Source organism: Papio anubis, chromosome 1 (genome assembly GCF_008728515.1).
Source record: "Papio anubis isolate 15944 chromosome 1, Panubis1.0, whole genome shotgun sequence".
NCBI classification, from domain to species: Eukaryota; Metazoa; Chordata; class Mammalia; order Primates; family Cercopithecidae; genus Papio; species Papio anubis.
Genome location: NC_044976.1, coordinates 206,785,546 through 206,806,255, shown reverse-complemented (window position 1 = coordinate 206,806,255; position 20,710 = coordinate 206,785,546). Strand labels below are relative to the sequence as shown.

General features: G+C 35.4%; 1 protein-coding gene across 13 annotated transcripts in view; it reads right to left on the bottom strand.

The window, feature by feature from the left end:
- The window catches only part of RYR2 (ryanodine receptor 2), a 785,691-nt gene that overhangs the window by 460,265 nt on the left and 304,716 nt on the right, over nt 1-20,710 (bottom strand). For 10 of the 13 annotated variants that reach the window (XM_021934115.2, XM_021934128.2, XM_021934136.2 and 7 more), the window contains exons 4-5: nt 13,512-13,532; nt 4,856-4,870 (exon numbers count right to left, since the gene is read on the bottom strand). In XM_021934115.2, coding sequence (XP_021789807.1) covers nt 4,856-4,870; nt 13,512-13,532 — 36 coding nt within the window. The remainder of the gene's footprint in view (nt 1-4,855; nt 4,871-13,511; nt 13,533-20,710) is intronic. The other 3 variants (XM_021934119.2, XM_021934151.2, XM_021934153.2) reach the window with 1 other exon arrangement.

Genomic DNA, 20,710 nt, shown 5'->3' with positions numbered 1-20,710 from the left:
ATGAATGAGTCTTCCTAAAACACAAAAATGATCATAACGCCTCCAGGCTTAAAAACTTCTCATTCCTCCCAATTGCTTACAGGAAAGAGTTCAATCAATCCCTTTCCATGAAATAGAAGAGTGCTTCTTAAATTGGAGAGCTTGTAAAAACACAGATTCCTGGCCCTTACCACGGGGATTTTGATTCAGTAGGTCTGGGGTAGTTACAGAGAAGTTTCATTTCAGTAATTTTCCAGGTGATACTGATGCTGTTGGTCCAGAGACCCCTTTGAGAAGTACAGAGAGACTTTGTCTCACTCATCTCTAGTCTCATCTTCAATCACCCTGTGTCCAAACATACTCACTTTCCCTTCCCTGAGTATGCCATACTGCTTTCATGCTGCCCTATCTCGAAACACAACTTTCCCTCTCCCTCTAGTCTTCTCTGTCGTATAAAGCCTTTTTAATAAGAAAGCCTCCAATAGTTTTTTCCTCTTAGTGTAACTCAAGGATTTTTCTTCCGTAACTTCCAAACTGTATAGAATAAATATGTATTGATTTGATAATTTAATAACGTTTTTATAAGAATGGAATGAAACTTTTACATATTTTACGTACATGTGACTTTGAACGACACAGGTTTGAATTGCACAGGCCCATTTATACTCAGATTTTTTCCCCCTCTACTTTTTAAAACTCAGATTAAAGACTACCTCCCTCTATGAAGCCTCATCCAGTTTCCTCAAAGCTAGTCACTCTCCCCATCCTCCTGCAGCCCTAGGTATACACCTGTACATTGACCTTACACTCTACCCAAGAACCCTCCTCCCCTTGATCAGACTGAAAACTCCTCAAGGACAATGACACTGTGCTGATTATCATTTCACCTCCAGCTTTGAGTGTGAGGTCAGGCCATGGTAAGCACTCAGCAGAGGTGTCAAATGAAAAGCTGGATATGGGGAGGCCCACTTCAGGCTGAGTGAGGAGTATGTATACAGGGGTCATGGTATATAATCATAAGGTGTGTAAGAAGGAGGAATCAATCATGGAATTTTAGTGTTGGGTTGCACAGGAAAACTTCACAGGAATTATAAAATTAGATCAGGGAAAGACCATGGAAAGCACAGAATATTATGACGAGAAATCCGTACTTCTGTTTGCAGGAAAAAGAGGTCTTTAAAAATTTTCAGAATAAGAGTGATGACACTGACCTGTGCCTTAAGAAGTACAGAAAGATGCTTCAATATCCAATATTATTATAACCTTTTTACTAAACATATATCACATTCTTGTTGTTCCATATAACTTCTTAAAATAACTTTATGTTTTGCTTGAAAAAACTCAGAACTATTCTAAAAACAGATATTAAAAGGTATTAAAATAAGAAAAACTGCTGAAAAAAAATCCACTTTTTTTCGGGGTCCGGACGCAGTGGCTCACGCCTGTAATCCCAGCACTTTCGGAAGCCAAGACGGGTGGATCGCATGAGGTCAGTAGCTCAAGACCAGCCTGGTCAACATGGTGAAACTAAAATACAAAAGTACAAAAATTAGCTGGGCGTAGTGGCAGGCACCTGCAATCCCAGCTACTCTCAGGAGGCTGAGACAGGAGAACGGCTTGAACCCAGGAGGCAGAGGTTGCAGTGAGCTGAGGTCGCACCACTGCACTCCAGCCTGGGTGACAGAGCAAGATTCTGTCTCAAAAACAAAAACAAAAAAACAAAAACAACAAAAAAACACTTTTTTCACATAACTGAGAAGAAAAGGGAAAAATCTACTTTGAAAAACTATACTCCTGCCGGGCACGGTGGCTCACGCCTGTAATCCCAGCACTTTGGGAGGCCGAGGCGGGCGGATCACGAGGTCAGGAGATCGAGACCATCCTGGCTAACACGGTGAAACCCCGTCTCTACTAAAAATACAAAAAATTAGCCAGGCGTGATGGCGGCGCCTGTAGTCCCAGATACTTGGGAGGCTGAGGCAGGAGAATGGCGTGAACCCAGGAGGTGGAGCTTGCAGTGAGCCGAGATTGCACCACTGCACTCCAGCCTGGGCGACAAAGCAAGACTCGGTCTCAAAAAAAAAAAAAAAAAAAAAAAGAAAGAAAGAAAGAAAGAAAGAAAAACTATACTCCTTCAGAGAATGAGGCTCTCTTTAGAGAGCACTTATTTTTTCTGTAATGCATTTGATTTATTGTGGCCAAGAACAATTTTATTTACTTGGTCTGGTTTGAATTACTTTGATAGAAGCTCACCTTTTCATACCAGATTGAAGTTCCAAAGCTGTAAAATCCACAAGAACTTTAATAACACTTGACAGCCACGCTAGTCAAAACAAAATTTTTTTAAAAGTGAAGGACAAGGCCTTGAAGTTAACCAGAAAAGTGCTCCTTTACCGTAAAGCTTTGCCTACACATTTCATTTATTTATTTATTTATTTATTTATTTATTTATTTATTTATATAGTGTGTGTGTGTGTGTGACTAAAGAGGTTTACAGGTTTCATTTATATATATATATAATTTACATATATATATAGTATGTGTGTGTGCGTGTGTATGTGTGTGACTAAAGAGGTTTATATACACATTAAAATTACTGGTTCTATATTTTGTTCTTTCTGGTTTGCTTTTTTTGCTTTTGGGCTCCGTGTTTTTTAAATACGGCCAACTGTATTTAAAAAAAGCATGAGGCAAAGTGCCTCATGCTTGTAATCCCAACTACCTAGGAGGCTGAGGAAGGAAGACCACTGGAGCCCAGGAGTTCCAGGTTGCAGTGAGCTATCCACTGTACTCCAGCCTGGGTGACAGAGCAAGACCCTGTCTCTTAAAAAATAAAATAGTGAATCACACAATGGGGTCACTGAAGGATTATAACAATCAATGAGAATCCTGGCCTCAGTTGAAATAAAGGTGCCTGAAAAGGCCAGTTTGACATTGTCAAGACATCCGTTTGACACGGACTGGCTTACTGGGGATGGTGTCTTCATGGAAAGTCTCCACAGGGAACAGATCAGGCTTAGGACAGTCCTAGGGCACCACTGTTTAGCACCATCCAGCAGAAATAAGCTCCCACAACAAGAAAGCATCCATCTGGTTCTAAGAAGTTAATGCCTTTTCCGTACGAAACCCAAAGCAAAGCATGATTGAAAGGTGAAAGCGAGATAAAATTCAGCATGTTTTTCTGTTTAAGTGACTTAAATTACTGTAATTACATGCATGTGCCTTCCCCTTAATCCAATTCTAACCTTTCCAGATCATCCACTGCAAGTGTGAAAATAACTATTGGCCTTCTGGCCTTGAAGTTAAAAGAACTGGGGGCCTAATTAAATTATTTTAGGCATACCATCTGCTTTTAACTAATTCTACATCATCTTTCTATTTGCACTGGTTTTTACACGCATTTGTTCTCACAAGAGACCTTAAGATGTCTGTTCCAGGCCACCATTTCATTCACCCTTCCCAAGGGGAAGTCTATACAGTATGGTACAGTTGAATTAAGAGTGAGATGATAAAATGAATACAGCAAATGCAGATTTAGCATGAAAAACTAAAGTTTCTCAAACCCATAATCATAAGTTAGTTATTAGTATTTGCAAAGAGAGGAAATATTCCTATTTTGCTGTTTTTAATATTTTTCCAATCCAAACTCTTGTTTCATGATATGTCTAATTTAGGGATTAATGTCCTCTCTTCAAAATGTGATCATACTTTCTACTGAAAAATAAGAGCTAGAGTTCTTGGAAATTCTGGAAGATGTTCCATGTCCTGGTTGATAGATGTCTTCAAAGAAATGCACTGTTCTGTCCTCCCATCCAAAATGCCAAATTCTTACTGGTAGTGAACAGGTCCAGTTTAGGGTATCCCGCAATGCACCTGGTTCAGTTTTATTAAACATGATGGATTTAACCACAAAATTCAACAGACTGACAAGAACATGCATCCCTTGCTTCAAAGCAACCTTTTCCATCTATATGTGAGATTTTGATTTAATATTTCTCACAGTCTATTTCTTTCAAAATTATCACTTATTTTAAGGCTTTCTTAACTGAATATCAATTTTTCTACCTACCCATTGTTTCTTGGCTTTTAAGATTAAAAAAATTAAACCCCATAAATGTTATAGGAGAAATGTAGTGGGCATATGAAAATGAAACAAAAATTTTCTACTATATATCCTAAAATAACCATAGTCTACTCTTCTTCCTGTCTGTCCCTTACGTATTCCTTCAATGACACGTCCACATGCTTTACTCTTTTCTTTTTATTTGTCTACTTTTACAATATTTTCACTTTTCCAATCCAGTCGAGAAATGAAAAGGGGCTGGCTGAATTATTTTCACGTCTCCTGGAGTAAGTAGAAGTAGTTTCTTGGTGCCTCCCCTAATTTCCCAGTGGAAGAATTTCCCATTGTATTCATACAAAAGTGCATAAATGCAAAGTCAACATAATGCCCAGAGTGAACATTCTAAATGGAGAGTTATTAAAATTGTTTTAATAAGAAAAATTCTTAATGTTAGCAATTAAACATGTTACAATATGACCCAAAAGTGTCAAATTTTGGCTTGACATTTTTGTTTGTTGAGCTTTTAAATCTAAACATGTGATTTATCTAAATCTAAAAGCTCCAAAGTTTAATATTTAAACATTTTAAAGCATGTGAAGAAAAGTTACATGGATTCAAAAGTAAAACAAATGTGTGTAACCATACATAAAACATACAAAGTATCACATATATACAGCTGATATATAGTAATATATATATATATCTGTTACATATATAATACAGCTATACTAATATGCAGATATATACATATATAATCCATATATAGTAATATATCTGCTATATATACACAGCAGATATATTACGATGTCTTACCTTCATCATGAATTTCTGTAGGGGCATAAGGAAAAGAGAGGAAACATTAAATAGACATGATCTCAAAGATTTCCTTAAAAATACCTCTTACTTATAAAGGCTCCATTATCCTAAATGGAGCTATTTAAACAATAAACATAAAAAAACACATTCACCGTGTTATCGCAACAAAACTTAGTATCAACTACATGCTAGAGAAAAGCTGTAGCGAGCAAAATTCTTTTAAAAAGTTTTTACATTAGTTTCTTCCTTTTTCTGTGAAAACATGCTGCTCTACTTTAATGAGTGATTCCATTTACAATCTATTTAAGCACCAAAAATGATATTATCTTAAAAACTGATCATCTGAAAATGCTTTTTAAAAAACCAACTTTCATCTTTTTCATAAAAATGCAGTGATAAAAGCAAACAGCAACCCAACTCATTTTAATAAAAACAGTAGATTAAAACAGGTAAGGGAGATCGTAAACTAATACGCTGCAATGAGTGGCTCTCATTTCATGCAAAATAACAGTAAGCAATTTCTTAGACACTGAATATTTTGAAAGGTGAATTTCAAAGAAAAATCACAAAAGCATTTCTATTTCTCTTAAAATGACACAGTCTCCTTTCATAAATTATATAATAGCTCTTTTTTTCTTCTACAAAACATAATGTGTATTATGTGTGTGTGCATGCAAATCTACAAATAACTTCATTTTTCTTTAGACCTCTAAAGTTTCTTTGACTTCTTATTCCTAGGATAGTTACACAGATGAAAGAGTACGAAAAAGAAAACAATGATATATTTCCAAACTTAGGGCTGAATTTAGTTGTCAGGTTGATGTCTAAGTCCTACGGAGAAAAGATATCATAGAGACACTAGTTGTAAGAAAAACAGCAAGGAAAAGTTTTCCAATATAGATATTTGTAAATATTACAATTTTTTGTAACTTATTTGCTAACTTACTGTAAGCACAAAACTACATTCTCCACACCCAAAGAGGCTGCTTTCTTCAATATTTATCTTTATGTGTTTCTTGTAAGTAAGGGATGACTATATGAGCAGTGATAGTCATGGATTCCAACCAGCTTTCTGTCTTAGATTTTTTTGGATGATTAATTTGCACAGAAACACAAAGGTGGAAATTTTAGTTCTTTAGGCTAAAACTGCAGGTGTCAGTTACCCAGTGTCCTAGGTTTAGATTAATCCAGAAATATGTTTCTTGTAACCTGAAACATATTTACATAGTAATATGTATATTATTAAAGGGAAATTCTATTGAGACTAATTTTTTCATTTTCAATATTACAATTTTAAGGAAAAACTGTAAAGGAGCTTTCATTCTTGGCTTAGAAAATATAGGCTGTTTAGTTACATTTTTATAACTGATATTAATCACATATAATTATCAGGAAACTTACTTTCCATGTTAAACTGACCAATCACCTGTGACTCACTAATGGGAGAGCTATCACTAAAGAATTAGGCAAAATCATTATTAAGCCCTAATTCAAAGAAATGCAAAAACCTAACATTTTGGTACAGCACATGGTTTGTTAAGAGGTACTTTCTCATGAGTTTTTTTTTTTTTTTAAATTAAGCTAGGTTTGGGAAACTTTTCTTTAGAAAATGTTCTCAGCCTGATTTTGTCAGGTGTCTAAGTTGAACTGCTTTAAAACTGTAGTAGGTATTGACAACAACAAAAAAAGAGTGGTCGGCCAAGTGACTGAGGTCTGCTGTTCCACATTGCTAAGTCGTGTCCGACCGCAGGAAGAATAAGACACAGAGGAGAGCAAGCTGCATACACGATAAAATAGTATGACTACTGAAAAATAGCAAATGCTGAAATATCCTTCTGTAGACTGAGAAAGAAGAGCAGGTGTAATACACAAATATCATTTTCAAAAGATAATCAAGAACATGAAAGATTGTGGTATTAGTGGAATTATAGACATTAACTTTCTGTACAAATCATTTCTTGTTCAAATTGGTTTAAGGGCTAGATATTACCAAAGTTATAGCATCAGGAGACATTCAAAGGGATCGTTTAAGGCAAAAGAAGAAAGCAAAGCACATTGAAACAAAAACGATGAGTATATTAGTTTAATTCAATGTAAGCACTGCTTCTGTATGATAAAAGCAACAAACAGAAAAAGAATAACAACAAAAACCCTTTAAAATTGATATGATGGAAAGTAGAAAAAAGAAACACATAAAGACAAATGTCGAAGAAAGCAGCCTCTTTGGGTGTGGAGAACGTAGTTTTTGTGCTTACAGTAAGTTAGCAAATAAATGAACTATTTGATTTATTTCACTAATGAGAGGCTTAATAGACAAGAGCTAAAATTTCATTACACAAAATAGAGTAAGGGATGACTATATGGACAATGATAGTCATGGATTCCAACCAGCTTTGTGTCTTAGAATTTTTTGGATGATTAATTTGCACAGAAACACAAAGGTGGAAATTTTAGTTCTTTAGGCTAAAACTGCAGGTGTCAGTAACTCAGTGTCCTAGGTTTAGATTAATCCAGAATTGACAGGTCAGATGGAGCTCCAAATATAAGCAAAACCTGAGGGCACATGCTACATTAACATGGAAGTCAAGGAGAGAAATTGCTATTGCTACATTTTAACACATAGATGGCCCTGGGTGTCAAATGGATGACAAAAAGAAGCAGAATCATCTTTTGTCTATAAGCATAAGCTAAGGCACTTTCCTAGCAAACGCAAATGATTATGAATAGAAAAAACAAATCAAACGGCAATACTTTACTCTGAAAATTGCTAACAAGTACTGGATATCAAGAGAATGCATATTTAATCTGCTCTTGGTGCAAAGAAGGAAACAATAATTCAGGTGATGTAGAAGAGCTCCTCTATCATAATGATGCCTTTCAGTTCAACCTTGGTTTTTTAAAACTGGTATTTCAGTTTCATGAACTAAAATCTGATTTTTAAAAAGTCACTTCTAAAAACCTACCTTAGAACTTTAAAAAAAACTGTTATTGAAATGTCTCCTCAAAAATTATATAGATAAGGATTTAGTGACAAAGCACCAAACATTTGGGGGCTTGCCATTAAAAAGGATTATCAAATGCAACAATTTCAGAATAGCCTCAGAAGTCATTCTAGCATGAAGTTTCCATTAAGGAGGCAAAATGCCCTACTCTGCACACAAAATATGCATCAAATTTAAGCCTTTTTGCCATCTTTTCCTCTCCACATATCAAGATACTAGGATTCTCCATAATTCTCCAACTGGTAACCTCTCCTTCGCGAGGAAAGATCAGGTAAATTTCATTATGTTGAGAAAACAAGGATATTTCACCATCAAAGACTAGGATTTCTAGGTAGCAATAATTAATTAATGATAGTCCCAACAATTTTTAGGAGAAAAAAATTAACAATAACAATTCTGAGTTTCAAACATATATCAACATATACTATCGAATAGCATTTGAGATTGAAAAGCTTCAACTATTGCTCTTAAGATGAAAATACCTGGCTGGGTGCAGTGGCTCATGCCTGTAATCCCAGCACTTGGGGAGGCCAGGGCAGGAGTATCTGCTTGAGCCCAGGAGTTCAAGACCAGCTTGGGCACCATAGTGAGACACTGTCTCTACAAAAAATCAAAAAGTTAGCCAGGCATGGTGGCACATGCCTGTAGTCCCAGCTACTCAGGAGGCTGAGGTGGGAGTATCACTTGAGTCACACTCCAGCCTGGGTGATAGAGCAAGACCCTGTCTTAAAAAAATCTATATAAATCCTATGGAAATGTTTCACTTTCTAGGATTCCCCTGCTAAAAATGTCCAAGATACTCTGAAAAGACAGACATGTTGATTACAGGTACAGAAATCATCTGAAAGAGGCTTGTCTATCAGCCCATGAATGAGCAGTTACACACATAATAACACATTCCACTGAAATGCCCTTGTATCACTCCTATTAATGACCATCACTGGAATCTAGTTATGTGAGATGCAGATATGTTTAAAAAGAATTCACTCTGTTCTTCGGCAGATTTGCAGCAACAGTTTTTTTCAGCCTATCAACAGCTCTGTACAGACAGTAGTTAAATGGAATGTCTTTTCTTTCCAGTATAATAAATTTGACATATATATGTACATATAATTATGTAGTTCTTCTTCAGAAGGGTAAAGAAAAATAAATGATTCCGATAAGCTACTATAAGTTCTCACACTTCATCTCTGTGACACGTTTATAAAGCAAAGAGCTGCATAAATGCCTAAAACATGAAATAGAAGAGGTATCTAGGGCTTTCTTCATTTCCCAGCTTGTCTCAATAGAGAATTTCTCTAAATCAAAAGCAACACATTGATTTCTACAGAGGGCAAATGGATAATAATGTCCTGAAGACATATAGAGCTTTCCCTCTATTCAGATCATCACCTACACACAAAAAATTGCCCATATCAGAATACAGAAGACTCCATATATTTTTAAAAACAATTTCAAACATGAATGAACCTTGACAGGATGAAAGCATTTTGCAGGTTCTCCCATAATAGCCATCGTGTGTTGAAATGCATTTTTAAACAACTCTCTGGTTAGAAACATTTGACATGATTATAGATTTTAACAATCACAACAGCATCATCATATTTTTTAAGAGAAACTACATGTATAAGACAGCACTCAGTCTATAGACAATGCTTCATAGACAACGATCTCACAGTCTGTTCCATCCTTTTGCTGTCTTCACCCCACTCATGACCTGAATCCTAGGCCTCCACACTGGAAACCATTGCTATAGGTTAGAAAAGGGCTAGGAGTGGAATAGATGGAAATGACCATTAGTTACTTTCTTATCCAGTACTCTGAAGTTTTATTCTCTTTTAAAGGGTAAAGAGCAGCATTTGATAACTCAGTGGGCTTATGATTAAACAGATGCACAGCTGCTCAAAGAGACAGTGATGAGGGAGAGAAGGAAGGAGATGAAGGCAGGAAGGGAATTAGGGAAAAGGGGATGGAGAGAGGGAGGGAGAAAAAGAGAAAGAAAGAGAAGGTGATTGATGGACCTTTGATGTAACTATCCAGAATAATATTATCAGGAGATTTATACAGAAGCCATTTTAATTTCCATATATATTCCAAAAGGCGTGTAATACACCTAACCTACAGAACATTACAGCTTAGCTTAGCCTTAGTTTTATAAGGCTCCCAAAGGTCTTAATCTGGCAGTGGCAAATGCACCCTGGACAAGCAAATATAACAGAAGTTAAAACTGCACATCTGTCCCAAAACAAAACAATGACCAGTCTCCGAAGGGGATTTACAAGAAGGTCCCTGACTTAAAATGGTTCTATTTGTGATTTTTCAACTGTACGATAGCATGAAAGTGATTTGCATTCAGCAGAAACTGTACTTTGAGTACCCATAAACCACTGTTTTTGACTTTCAGTATAGTAGTCAATAAATTACATGAGATATTCATCATTTTAATAAAATAGGCTTTGTGTTAAATGATGTCGTCCCACTGTAAGCTAATGTAAGTGTTCTGAGCATGTTTAAGGGAGGCTAAGCTAAGCTATAATGTTCTGTAGGTTAGGTGTATTACACGCATTTTTCACTTATGATATTTTCAACTTCTGAAGGGCTTTTCAGGATATAACCTCGCCCCAAGTGGAGGACCACCTGTACTATCATGTTCTAAAACATATTGTTATGCCATCTAAGCAGAGATGCCAAAGAGGGTGGCTGCAAATCCACTGGCTGCCTTTAGCTGACTGCCCACCTCCAGTGTGTTATTAGAGGCCAGACAGCAAAGAGACGGTTTCTTGGAGAGAAGTGCAGGTGGACCTAGAATCCTGCCTGCCTCCCAAGCTTGCCCTCACTTCAGGCCTAGCAAGGGTGGCTTCAGGGATACCAGATGTCCCTGGGATATGGGACACCGTAGACTGGTGTCTGACTGTGCCTGGAGACTGTGAGGCAAAAGGCTGGGTATAGCCCTATAGGGCTGCAATCGGGAAGTGACCACACTGCCAACATGCAAATGGGGGTCATACTAGATAGATCCAGCTTGGGATTGTCTCAGAGGCCACCAAGAACTATCAGGAAGAGGAAGGAATTGCCACTGGCCAGCTAGTGGAGACGCATTTGTCTGCAGCAAGAACACCTCAAGTCAGAGATTTCTGGGGATGGAAGCTCCCCAAAAGACCAGTGCCAAGTACCCACAGAGAAAGTCAGCATTAGAAACCTGGCAAGCCCAGTGCATGACACTATGATCAAAGCAGACCTTTCCTGCCAAGCTTTCTCTTCTGTCTCCTTCCCACAGCACCTGAGAGTGGCAGACTGTCTGGGTACCAAGTAGGGCGTTGAGGAACCTGGCGGGACAAGCAAGAAACAGCTTCCCAGATATCCCTCCCTCCAGCTCTACCCCAGACAAGTTAATTGAATTGGCTTCGAGTTCGCCTATTATACAGGTTTGGGCATTTTAATTACTGAAATGAGATCTGTATGACTTGAAATGTCTGTAGGGTATTTCACTCTTGGAATACGAGAAAGGTCATGGGACCGGTTCTAATTTAAGCCAAGGGGCAGAGGAGTACCAGCCCCACAGAGCAGTCTCAACAGTCCTTGGTTAGGTGGGTAGAGGGTTAAATTATTTTCTGTTGGCCTTCAAGGTATATCTGTAACAGCAGAATTTCAAACTTCTAATGGCCAAAGCAAAAGATATGAACTGGACAAGTCTTCAAAGAAAAAAAGAGCTCCAGTCTGAAATTTGCTGCAACATTTACACAGAATGCTCATCAGCGTTCTAAAACCCAGCAGAATCTCTTCATCATATGACTTCTAAATGAACATATATTTTGGCATCAATATGTTTAGCATTGACATAATAGTCATATTTAAGAAAAAAAGGAGTAAAGCAGATTCTAGTCCTATAGACAAAGAGATTACGGTCAATGAAGAGGCTACATAAGATTATTAAGCCAGCCACTGGCAAACTAAGCCTCAAGGTTTTCAGCGCAGAAAATATCTCAGATAGTTCCTCAGAACTGGAAGGCAATCTCTGCTGCAATGATTCACAAATAAACTTAATACAAATAAAATAAATAAATTATTATAGGAATAAGAAAGAAAAAGAAATAATACGGGCAGATCAAGAGTAACCAAATCCGCAGAGGAACGGAGGGGAAGACTTTTAGACAACGGTGAAAAGGTGATTTTATTTACTGGCAAATGCTATTTACAAAATAAGTAAAAGCAGCTTGAGTGGTTGGTCAATACCAATCCAGACACGGCACAGAAATAGCGTAATGGAAGTGAAGGGATGCAAGGATGGGAAAAGACAGAGAGCTATGTTGTAGGATGCTGATATTAGGGAAGTGCAGGACACAGAGGTGTCATGTGTGTTCTGAGAAGGAAGCAGGCTTCCCTTACCAAGACAAGAAAAATGTGAAGCTTGGATCAGCGTTTTAACTACAGCCAAAGAGGAGGGTAGGAAATGTCAAAAACAAATAGTTGGTCAAAAGTAGTAGTAGTTCAGTTACAAAGAGAGAGATGAAGACTTTAAATTATTCTCAGCAATATAACATAGAAGTCGTAGTTTTCAAAGGTCATTAGAAGTGGTAAATTAAAAAACAAGTTTCCTTGTCTTTAAAGGGCTAAAAAAAATGTTTTAAGACAAATGAACATGAAATTGTTGGAAAACACTACTGAAAGGGCACTGGAAAGATAGCAAAATTCTCAAAATGTTGGATCCTAGGTCGAGAAAAATAATGAAGATAAAATAAAGCCATCAGTTAAGTCAATCTTAAAAGATTCTTCACATAAGTCGCAGAGCAAATGAAAACAAAACATTTCAACACTGAAAAGCCTCACTGTTTTGTACTCTTGGGAAAAAGTGGAGTAGGAATATCAGTCTTGAGGAGACTTGGATTTCCATTCAGAATCCTGGTGTGTTAAATATTAGAAGGTACCTTGGTGTATTTCCTTTCTCCTTTAATTTTTACTAACAGATAAGGAAACTGAGACCAAAAGAAGCAACATAACTTTTTGCACAACTTGTGACAACGTGGGCTCTAAGAATTAGCCTCCAGAATCCTGTAACTGCCTTTTTCTACAGGGTCATTCACCTTCACTGCTTAAGATTATACAGGGCCTGGCACAGTGGCTCCTGTGTGTAATCCCAGCACTTTGGGAGGCTGAGGCAGAAGGATCACTTGAGTCCAGGAGTTCAAGACCAGCCTGGGCAACATAGTGAGACTCCATCTATACCCCCCTAAAAAAAGGTTCTATGACTATATATATAATTGTCTTCTTCTACAGTACATACAAAAATATAAGGACCAAGCAGTGGAATTTTGAGATTAAACAGTCAAGTTTGTTTGCAAAAGATACACAGTATGAATAATAAACACCTTTCTGTTGGCCAGAGCACATAATAATTACAAAACAAACTATATAAAAACTATATGGTTCTAGAGATGGAAAGTACTTTAATATGCCTCATTTCAGATGAAGCAAAACCAGAAACATAAGGTTCTCTTTAGAGACCTGTGAAACACGTGTTCATTACAACAAAGCAGTTAGTTTGAACACTAATAGTACAAGCCACCACTAGGAAGCAAAATAAAAGATTAGAGGCAATAGCAAGCATGCACTTTTAGATCACAATTTCTTTGCAAATACATGGAAACACATACCCATTTTTCCACATCAACTTGCTGTGGAAAGAAAAAGCCAAAATAAATAACAAACAAACAAATACCTAGCAACGTTTCAATGACTATCATTTAAATGAATTGATATCAATTTGGTCCTTGCACCACAATCTCTTTCCAATTCTAAAGCATAAAAAATTGTATTCAAGTTTTTAATTAACAACATTTAATCTCACCAAACAAAAAGAACTAAGTTAATTTAGCAATCAGAACTCTAAAAGACATTAGGCTGGAAATGCATCAGGTACATGAAATAATGAAAATCCAATATATTTAAAAGCAAACATGAACATTTCTAATTCTCAAATGTAATAGGCCTTCTGATTTAAGAACTACGACTCTCCTCTAATTATAAAAACTGATTTAATTAAAAAGACCAATTTAGAGATATAGTGTCTAACTACAATTTCTCTCGTGACACTTAAAGTAAAATTTCTCTTACTCTAATCTTTCTAGCATTTCATACAATTTCATAATATAAAGGCATGCCTTAACAAATAGTTCTGAAGTTATACGGGAATCAAATTATTTTTTAAAATTGTATTTATAAATGAATCTTAGTCTCTTAATCATTAAGTGACTATAATCATACCCACATTGTAAATAGAACAAACAAAAAAGTCATTTGTCAACCAAGACTATCATCTACAACACCCTAGGATTCCTTGCAAATAAATCAGAATAAAAAATTTCAACACTGAGGGACATACTCAGTCTCAAAGGTCAGTTTCCTTAACTCACCTCCCATCTATAGAACGTCCTGTGGGAACTGTGGTTTGCTTCACACCCTTCATGTATGAAAGTTTCTTTGTAATTTGTTCTTTCTTAGAAAACTCATTAATTAGGTAAGAAGCTAATGCTACTTAGGCAGAAATCTTGGGCTATCAGCTAGGAATCTCCAATGCCTTGGTAAACAAGCTTTTGGGAAGCAATGTGCATAAAAAGCATCATACACAGTGATTCTTTTAAAAACGTTATGAAGTGATATTTAAAAAATCAACCTAAATATACAGGTAGAATTTTATGAAGCCCTAATGAAATTCAATAGTTTACTTTTAACACAGCATTTTGGCTTATTTTGTAATTTACTTAGTCTTCAGAAAAATCTGTTCTAAACTCACTTCCTCCTTTGCATTTTACAAACACACTGTTGTTATTTAAGAAAAACACTTGACTGAACAGAAAGGCCTGATTTTCACTATACATTTTTCAAGATATTTTGTTGTTATAGCAAGTTGAAGATTGCCTCTAACACATTAACTTACTGGAGTGATGAATCCATTTCTTTAGATCCTGGGGCAAAGGGAAGCAAAAGAGGCATGTCCAGCATAGTGCAATTGTTTTGTGCACTTTTCTACCTCTAAAAGGGCAAATTTTTATATTTATTCTCTCCCCCCAAAAAATCTAAAACACTTAAATGACTTCCTTTTCACATTTATCAGGAAAACAGAATATGCCATATTTTTAGTACCATCAATGATTATCAAAAACATTGTATTTTGCCATCATCAGGTTCACTTCCGCATGTCAGTCATTCACACATACATACATACACACACACCCCCACACACACACTCCCGTCAGTGCAAAGATAAAGTTATGGGATTTTTCCAGAAGAAAGAATTTATAATCAAGAGTCATAGTTACTAATGATAGTAACAGGAGTTCTTTAATGTTCTATATTACAAAAGACACAGTTCTTCAAGGAGCAAGAATTAGGAGCAATAATGTAACAAACAGAATATCCAAATACCCAAAGAAAAGCTTAGCAACAGCATTGCTGGGAGTGAATTATCAGCTAGACACACAAGACAAGACAAATGGTCCACAGGGTTAAAAGACTAACATACAATAAAACTGCAATTATGCATAAGCAATGCAGAACGATTTCATGACATGTCTCTTGTTCTTGTTAACAGGAATCATTTAAATTCCTGCAAATGGTGAAAAGAATGATTCAAATGGAGCTAATCAAGAAAAGGAAATATAAAATTCACAGTAAACTTAACCAATTTTAGAATTTAAGCAGTTACAAATCCATAAAACATATAAGACAAAGGAACATTTTTTCCAATAACTTATCCAAGTATGTGGAATTTTAAAAATATATATGGATTTTATTAAAGAAAATGACTATTTTAATATCTGCAGGAAATTACATTAAATGTCTTATATTAACACTAATAAAAAGAGCAATTTCATTTCAAAATTGCAAAATAAAAACAAAATTCCCCTTAAAAGAAACAATAGTTATTTAAACACCAACTTGATTTTGCAGAGAGGACATAAGCATCTAATACAAAATAATTATTTTTAAATTATATCACTATATGAAAGGCAGATAATCCAAATGACATCTCTATTTTTGCATTCTTTTTTTTTTTTTTTTTTTTTTCTTGAGACAGAGTCACACTCTGTCACCCAGGCTGGAATGCAGTGGTGCGATCTTGGCTCACTGCAACCTCCACCTCCTGGGTTCAAGCGATTCTCCTGTCTCAGTTTCCTGGGTAGCTGGGATTACAGGTGCCCGCCACCACACCTGTCTAAATTGTGTATTTTTAGTAGCGATGGGGTTTCACCATGTTGGCCAGGCTGATCTCGAACTCTTGACCTCAAGTGATCCATCCATCATGTGCATTCATATTTTAATTACAAATTTAGGGCACATAAACATGAGCTATTCCATAAACTTTTTTTAAAAAAAAGTTTGGTTGCTTCTTTCGAATTGATTAACTTTATTCTACTGTTTAAGATGGATAATTCTGTTGAGTTAAAGCAGTTACCATGTGGCAGGCTTTGAGCCATACATTTTACATGTAATCTTATCATCTGCATTTTACATACTAGAAAACAAATGACATATAAAAGTATTACACGCAAATCTTCAACAACAAAATAAAATGACACAAAGCTACTAAAGCTACTAAATTTTCTAGAAAGTTCATTATTTTGCCTTTCCCCTGAAAGTTGCAACACACCTGGTATTGACTTTTTATGTAAGATGGTAGGGAGGGAGTTAAGAGTCGTCTCCTCACCCACCCTCATGTATCTATCCAAATGACCATTTATCAAAAAATACATCTTTTCCCCATTAGCACTGCGTCGTCACTTACTAATGTGTCCAAAGACAAATGTGTGGATCTACTGATGAACTCTACCCTGGTCTATTTTTCTGTCTCTGTCCTAATACCCAACAGTCTTATTGCAACATTAAAATAAGTCTTGATATCCAGGAGTCAAAGATCCTAACCTTGTTCTTTTCTTCAAAGTTGTATTTGATAATCTTGCTCTTCTTCATTGAGAACTGGCTTTTTCAACTTTCATGCACACAAGAAAACCTGCTGGGATTCTGATTGCGATTACATTGATCTACCCAACCAATTGGAAGAGAACTGTCATCTTTGTAATACTGAGCCTCCCAATATATGAACATGGTATATTTATCCCTTTTTTAAGGTCATCTTTATTTTTCTCAAAATGTTTTTCAATTTTGTGTGTAAAGGTTTGCATATCTTTCATTAGAGTTATTCCTAGGTGTGTGTTGTTTTATTATACTAATATAAGTGAAATCACTTATTTTTATTTTGTAATTGCTTTTTACTAGAATGTAAAAATATAACAGAATTATTTATAATGAGCTGTGACTTTGCTAAGCTCAGTTTTCCCAACTTTATTCAACATGGCCTTCAAAGAATTCAAGATTTCACCAGTTTTGCATTTGATAATTTCTATCAGTTTAAGTAACTTTTCTTACATGCCAACTTACTAATATTGCAATGAATAGGCATTTAATATTTTAAAATGTTTTTATAGTATCTGTTAAAATAAATACATTTTTCTTTTTTTCTCTTAATAAGGTAAATGACAGTAATTGGTTTTGAATTCCAACTTGGTTGTAATAGGCTATTGAGTTGATCTGTCAATGGGATGGATTTGCTAACATTTCATGGAGGATTTCTACACCTATGGTCCCTGATGCATATTAGTCTATACCTTTATTATTTTTTTTTGCAAGGTCTTTGTCATAGTTTAGGATCAGGGTTATGTTGGCCTCATAACATCGGCTGGGGAAGTATTATGAAAGAGTTTAAGATTGGTATTATTCTTTCCTTATATGTTTGGTGGAATTAACCAGTGAGGCCATCTGGGCCTGGACTTCTTTGTGAGAAGGCTTTAATGATCAATTCATTTTATTTAATAAATGTAAGACAGTTGATATCTCCCACTTCTAGTGTCAGGGTTGGTAAACTGTATTTTGCTAACACTATATTGTTTCTAGAAAGTTTTAATTTCTTTGGAATAAAGCTATTCACAGTATTCTCTTATTATCTCTTCATTGTTTAGAGGTTCTCCAGTGATTTCCTATTTTCATTCCTAATATTGTTAATTTTATATTCTCTCTTTTTTGTATTCAGTCTTTCCAAGGGCTCATCAATTTTATTAGTCATTTCAAAAAACCAGCGATTGGCTTGGATGATTTATGTTTCTTTCTACTTCATAAATTCTGCTCCTTATTATTTCTTCTATTTCATAAATTCTGGTCTTTATTATTTCTTCTTTCTACATTTTTCAGGTTTAATATTTTCTCTTTGTGGTCTTCTTGAGATATTTAGATAATTGATTATTCAGTTCTTCTTATGTATTTAGGGCCAAAAAATTCCCTCTACTCAGTTTTAACTGTATCCACAGTTTTAGCTACGTCTCATGTTTTCCACTTTATCCAATTAAAAATATCTCATCATTTGCCATTGTGATTAACTTGTTGATTCCTAGACTTATAGATTTGCAATTCTTTTCATTACTTATTTCTTAATTATATGATAAGAAAGGAATACACTCTTATTTCAAACCTCTGAAATTTGCTTATACTTCCTCCATAATCAATTTTGGTAAATGTTCCATCTGCACTTGAAACAAATGTGTACTTTCTCAGCATATGGTGCAGTGTTCTATAAATGTCAATATGTATGTTAATTAATCATGCTGTTCAGATTTCTGCATCCTCATTGATTTATTTGGCTGATTATTGTTATACTGTGAGAAGCGTGGTCTTATACATTCAATGTTGATTGATTTCTCCTGATAATTTTGTCAATTTTTGTTTTTTAAGTTTGAAAGCTATATCATTAGATTCATGTAAATTCAGAATTATTTTTCTTATAACCTGACTTTTTTATCATAGGGAAATGTCCATCTTGATTTCTTGCAATACTTTCTGCCCTAAATTCTTTCTCAGATATCAAGTTTTTTTTAATTTTTATTTTATTTTTTATTTTTTAGATGAATTCTTACTTTTGTCACCCAGGCTGGAGTACAGTGGTGCGATCTTGGCTCACCGCAACCTCTGCCTCCTGGGTTGAAGCTATTCTCCTGCCTCAGCCTCCTGAGTAGCTGGGACTGCAGGCACACGCCACCACGTCTGGCTAATTTTTTGTATTTTTAGTAGAGACGGAGTTTCCCCATGTTGGCCAGGCTAGTCTTGAACTCCTGACCTCAAGGGATCCACTCACCTCCCAAAGTGCTGGGATTACAGGCATGAGCCACCATGCCCAGCCCTTTCTCAGATATTAATATAGTTATAACAGCTGTCTTTAGATTCAACTTTACCATATATACAACTTTACCATCCTATAGCTTTTACTCTTTCTGTAAGATAGTCTTGAAGTGTATCTCTGGTAAGCAACATACAATTGCAGTTAATAAAATCTGACAATCTATGAATTTTGATTGAAGTATTTAGTCAATTTACATTTATTCTTAAAATACGAGTTTATATTTATTATATAGTTATATTTATCATATTATCTGTATTATATTGGTCTTGTGTTCTCTTTATGAAGCTTTATGGAAATATAATTTATATATCATAAAGTTCATTTATTTAAGTACACAATTTCAAGGCTTTTTGGTATAGTTACGCAGCTGTGAACCATCACCATAATCTAATTTAAGAACAGATTCAGCCCATATGTTCTTATTTCTTTTCCCTCCTTTCTTCCTGCCTTTACACTAATCAAATATTTTGATATTGCATTTTTCCTTCTGGAAAGTTGTTGGTTATTCTTTCTTATTCTTTCGGTTAGTACCCTAGAGGTTGCATGTTCATCCATGACATTTAATAATCTTCCATTGTGATTAACTCTTTCATTATAAATATAAATTAGTAACTTCACCTTGTTCCAGAAAAAGGATCTTTGAACATGTTTGACAATTTCATCCTCTCCCACCTTTTGCGTTATCATTGTGCATTTTAATTGCACATATATTTTAAACCTCACAAGGCATTAATACGATTATTTTGTATAGTTAGCATTAATTTACATTTGGCCACATATTTCCTTAGTCGTCTTTCTCTTCTGCATTTCCTGTTTTCACTCTGGTATCATTTCCTTTCTGCCTGAAGAAGCCCATCTCCTATATCTAAATTATCTCAATTTTTATTTGTCTGGAGATGTCTTTACTTCACTTTCACTTTTGAAGGACATCTTTATCTGGCTATAATACAGAGTTAGTGATTATTTTTCCTCACACTAAAGATGCCTTTGTCTTCTGATTCAGATTTTTCTAACGTATCCTCATATATCAGTCTTATTATGGCTTTTTAATTTTGTTCCCTCCTCTAGCTACTTTTAAGATTTTTTTATTTTGCTAGTTTTCAACGCTTTTACTATGGTACACCACAGTGTGGTTAGGATTGACAGTAACCTTGAATCTCACTATTATAGCCCCAAATCCATCACAGTTTGGGAATCCAGTTACTTGTATGTTAGATTTTATTACTAGAGTTAATGTATCTTTTATGATTTTTTTCACTTTATTCTTAATATTCTTTTCTCCACATAAGTCCGTCTGGATATTTTCAACTAATCTATTTTTCAGTTCATGAATCCTTTCTTCAACTATGTCCCGGCTGCTGTTAAACTAATCTTCTGAGTTCTTACTTCACTTATTGTGGTTTTCAGTATTTGATTTTCCATTTGATTTTTTTCGTTGTAGATTCCACAATTGTTTTAAGGTCTGTGACTGATAATTCCAATATCTGGATCACTTACAGGTCTATTTCTACTGTCAGATTTTCTCTTGATCCTGACTCCTTATATGCCTAATAACATTTTTAACTGCACATCAGATACTGTGTGTTAAAATCTGTATACAAGCTAACTCTGTTTCTTCCTCCAGAA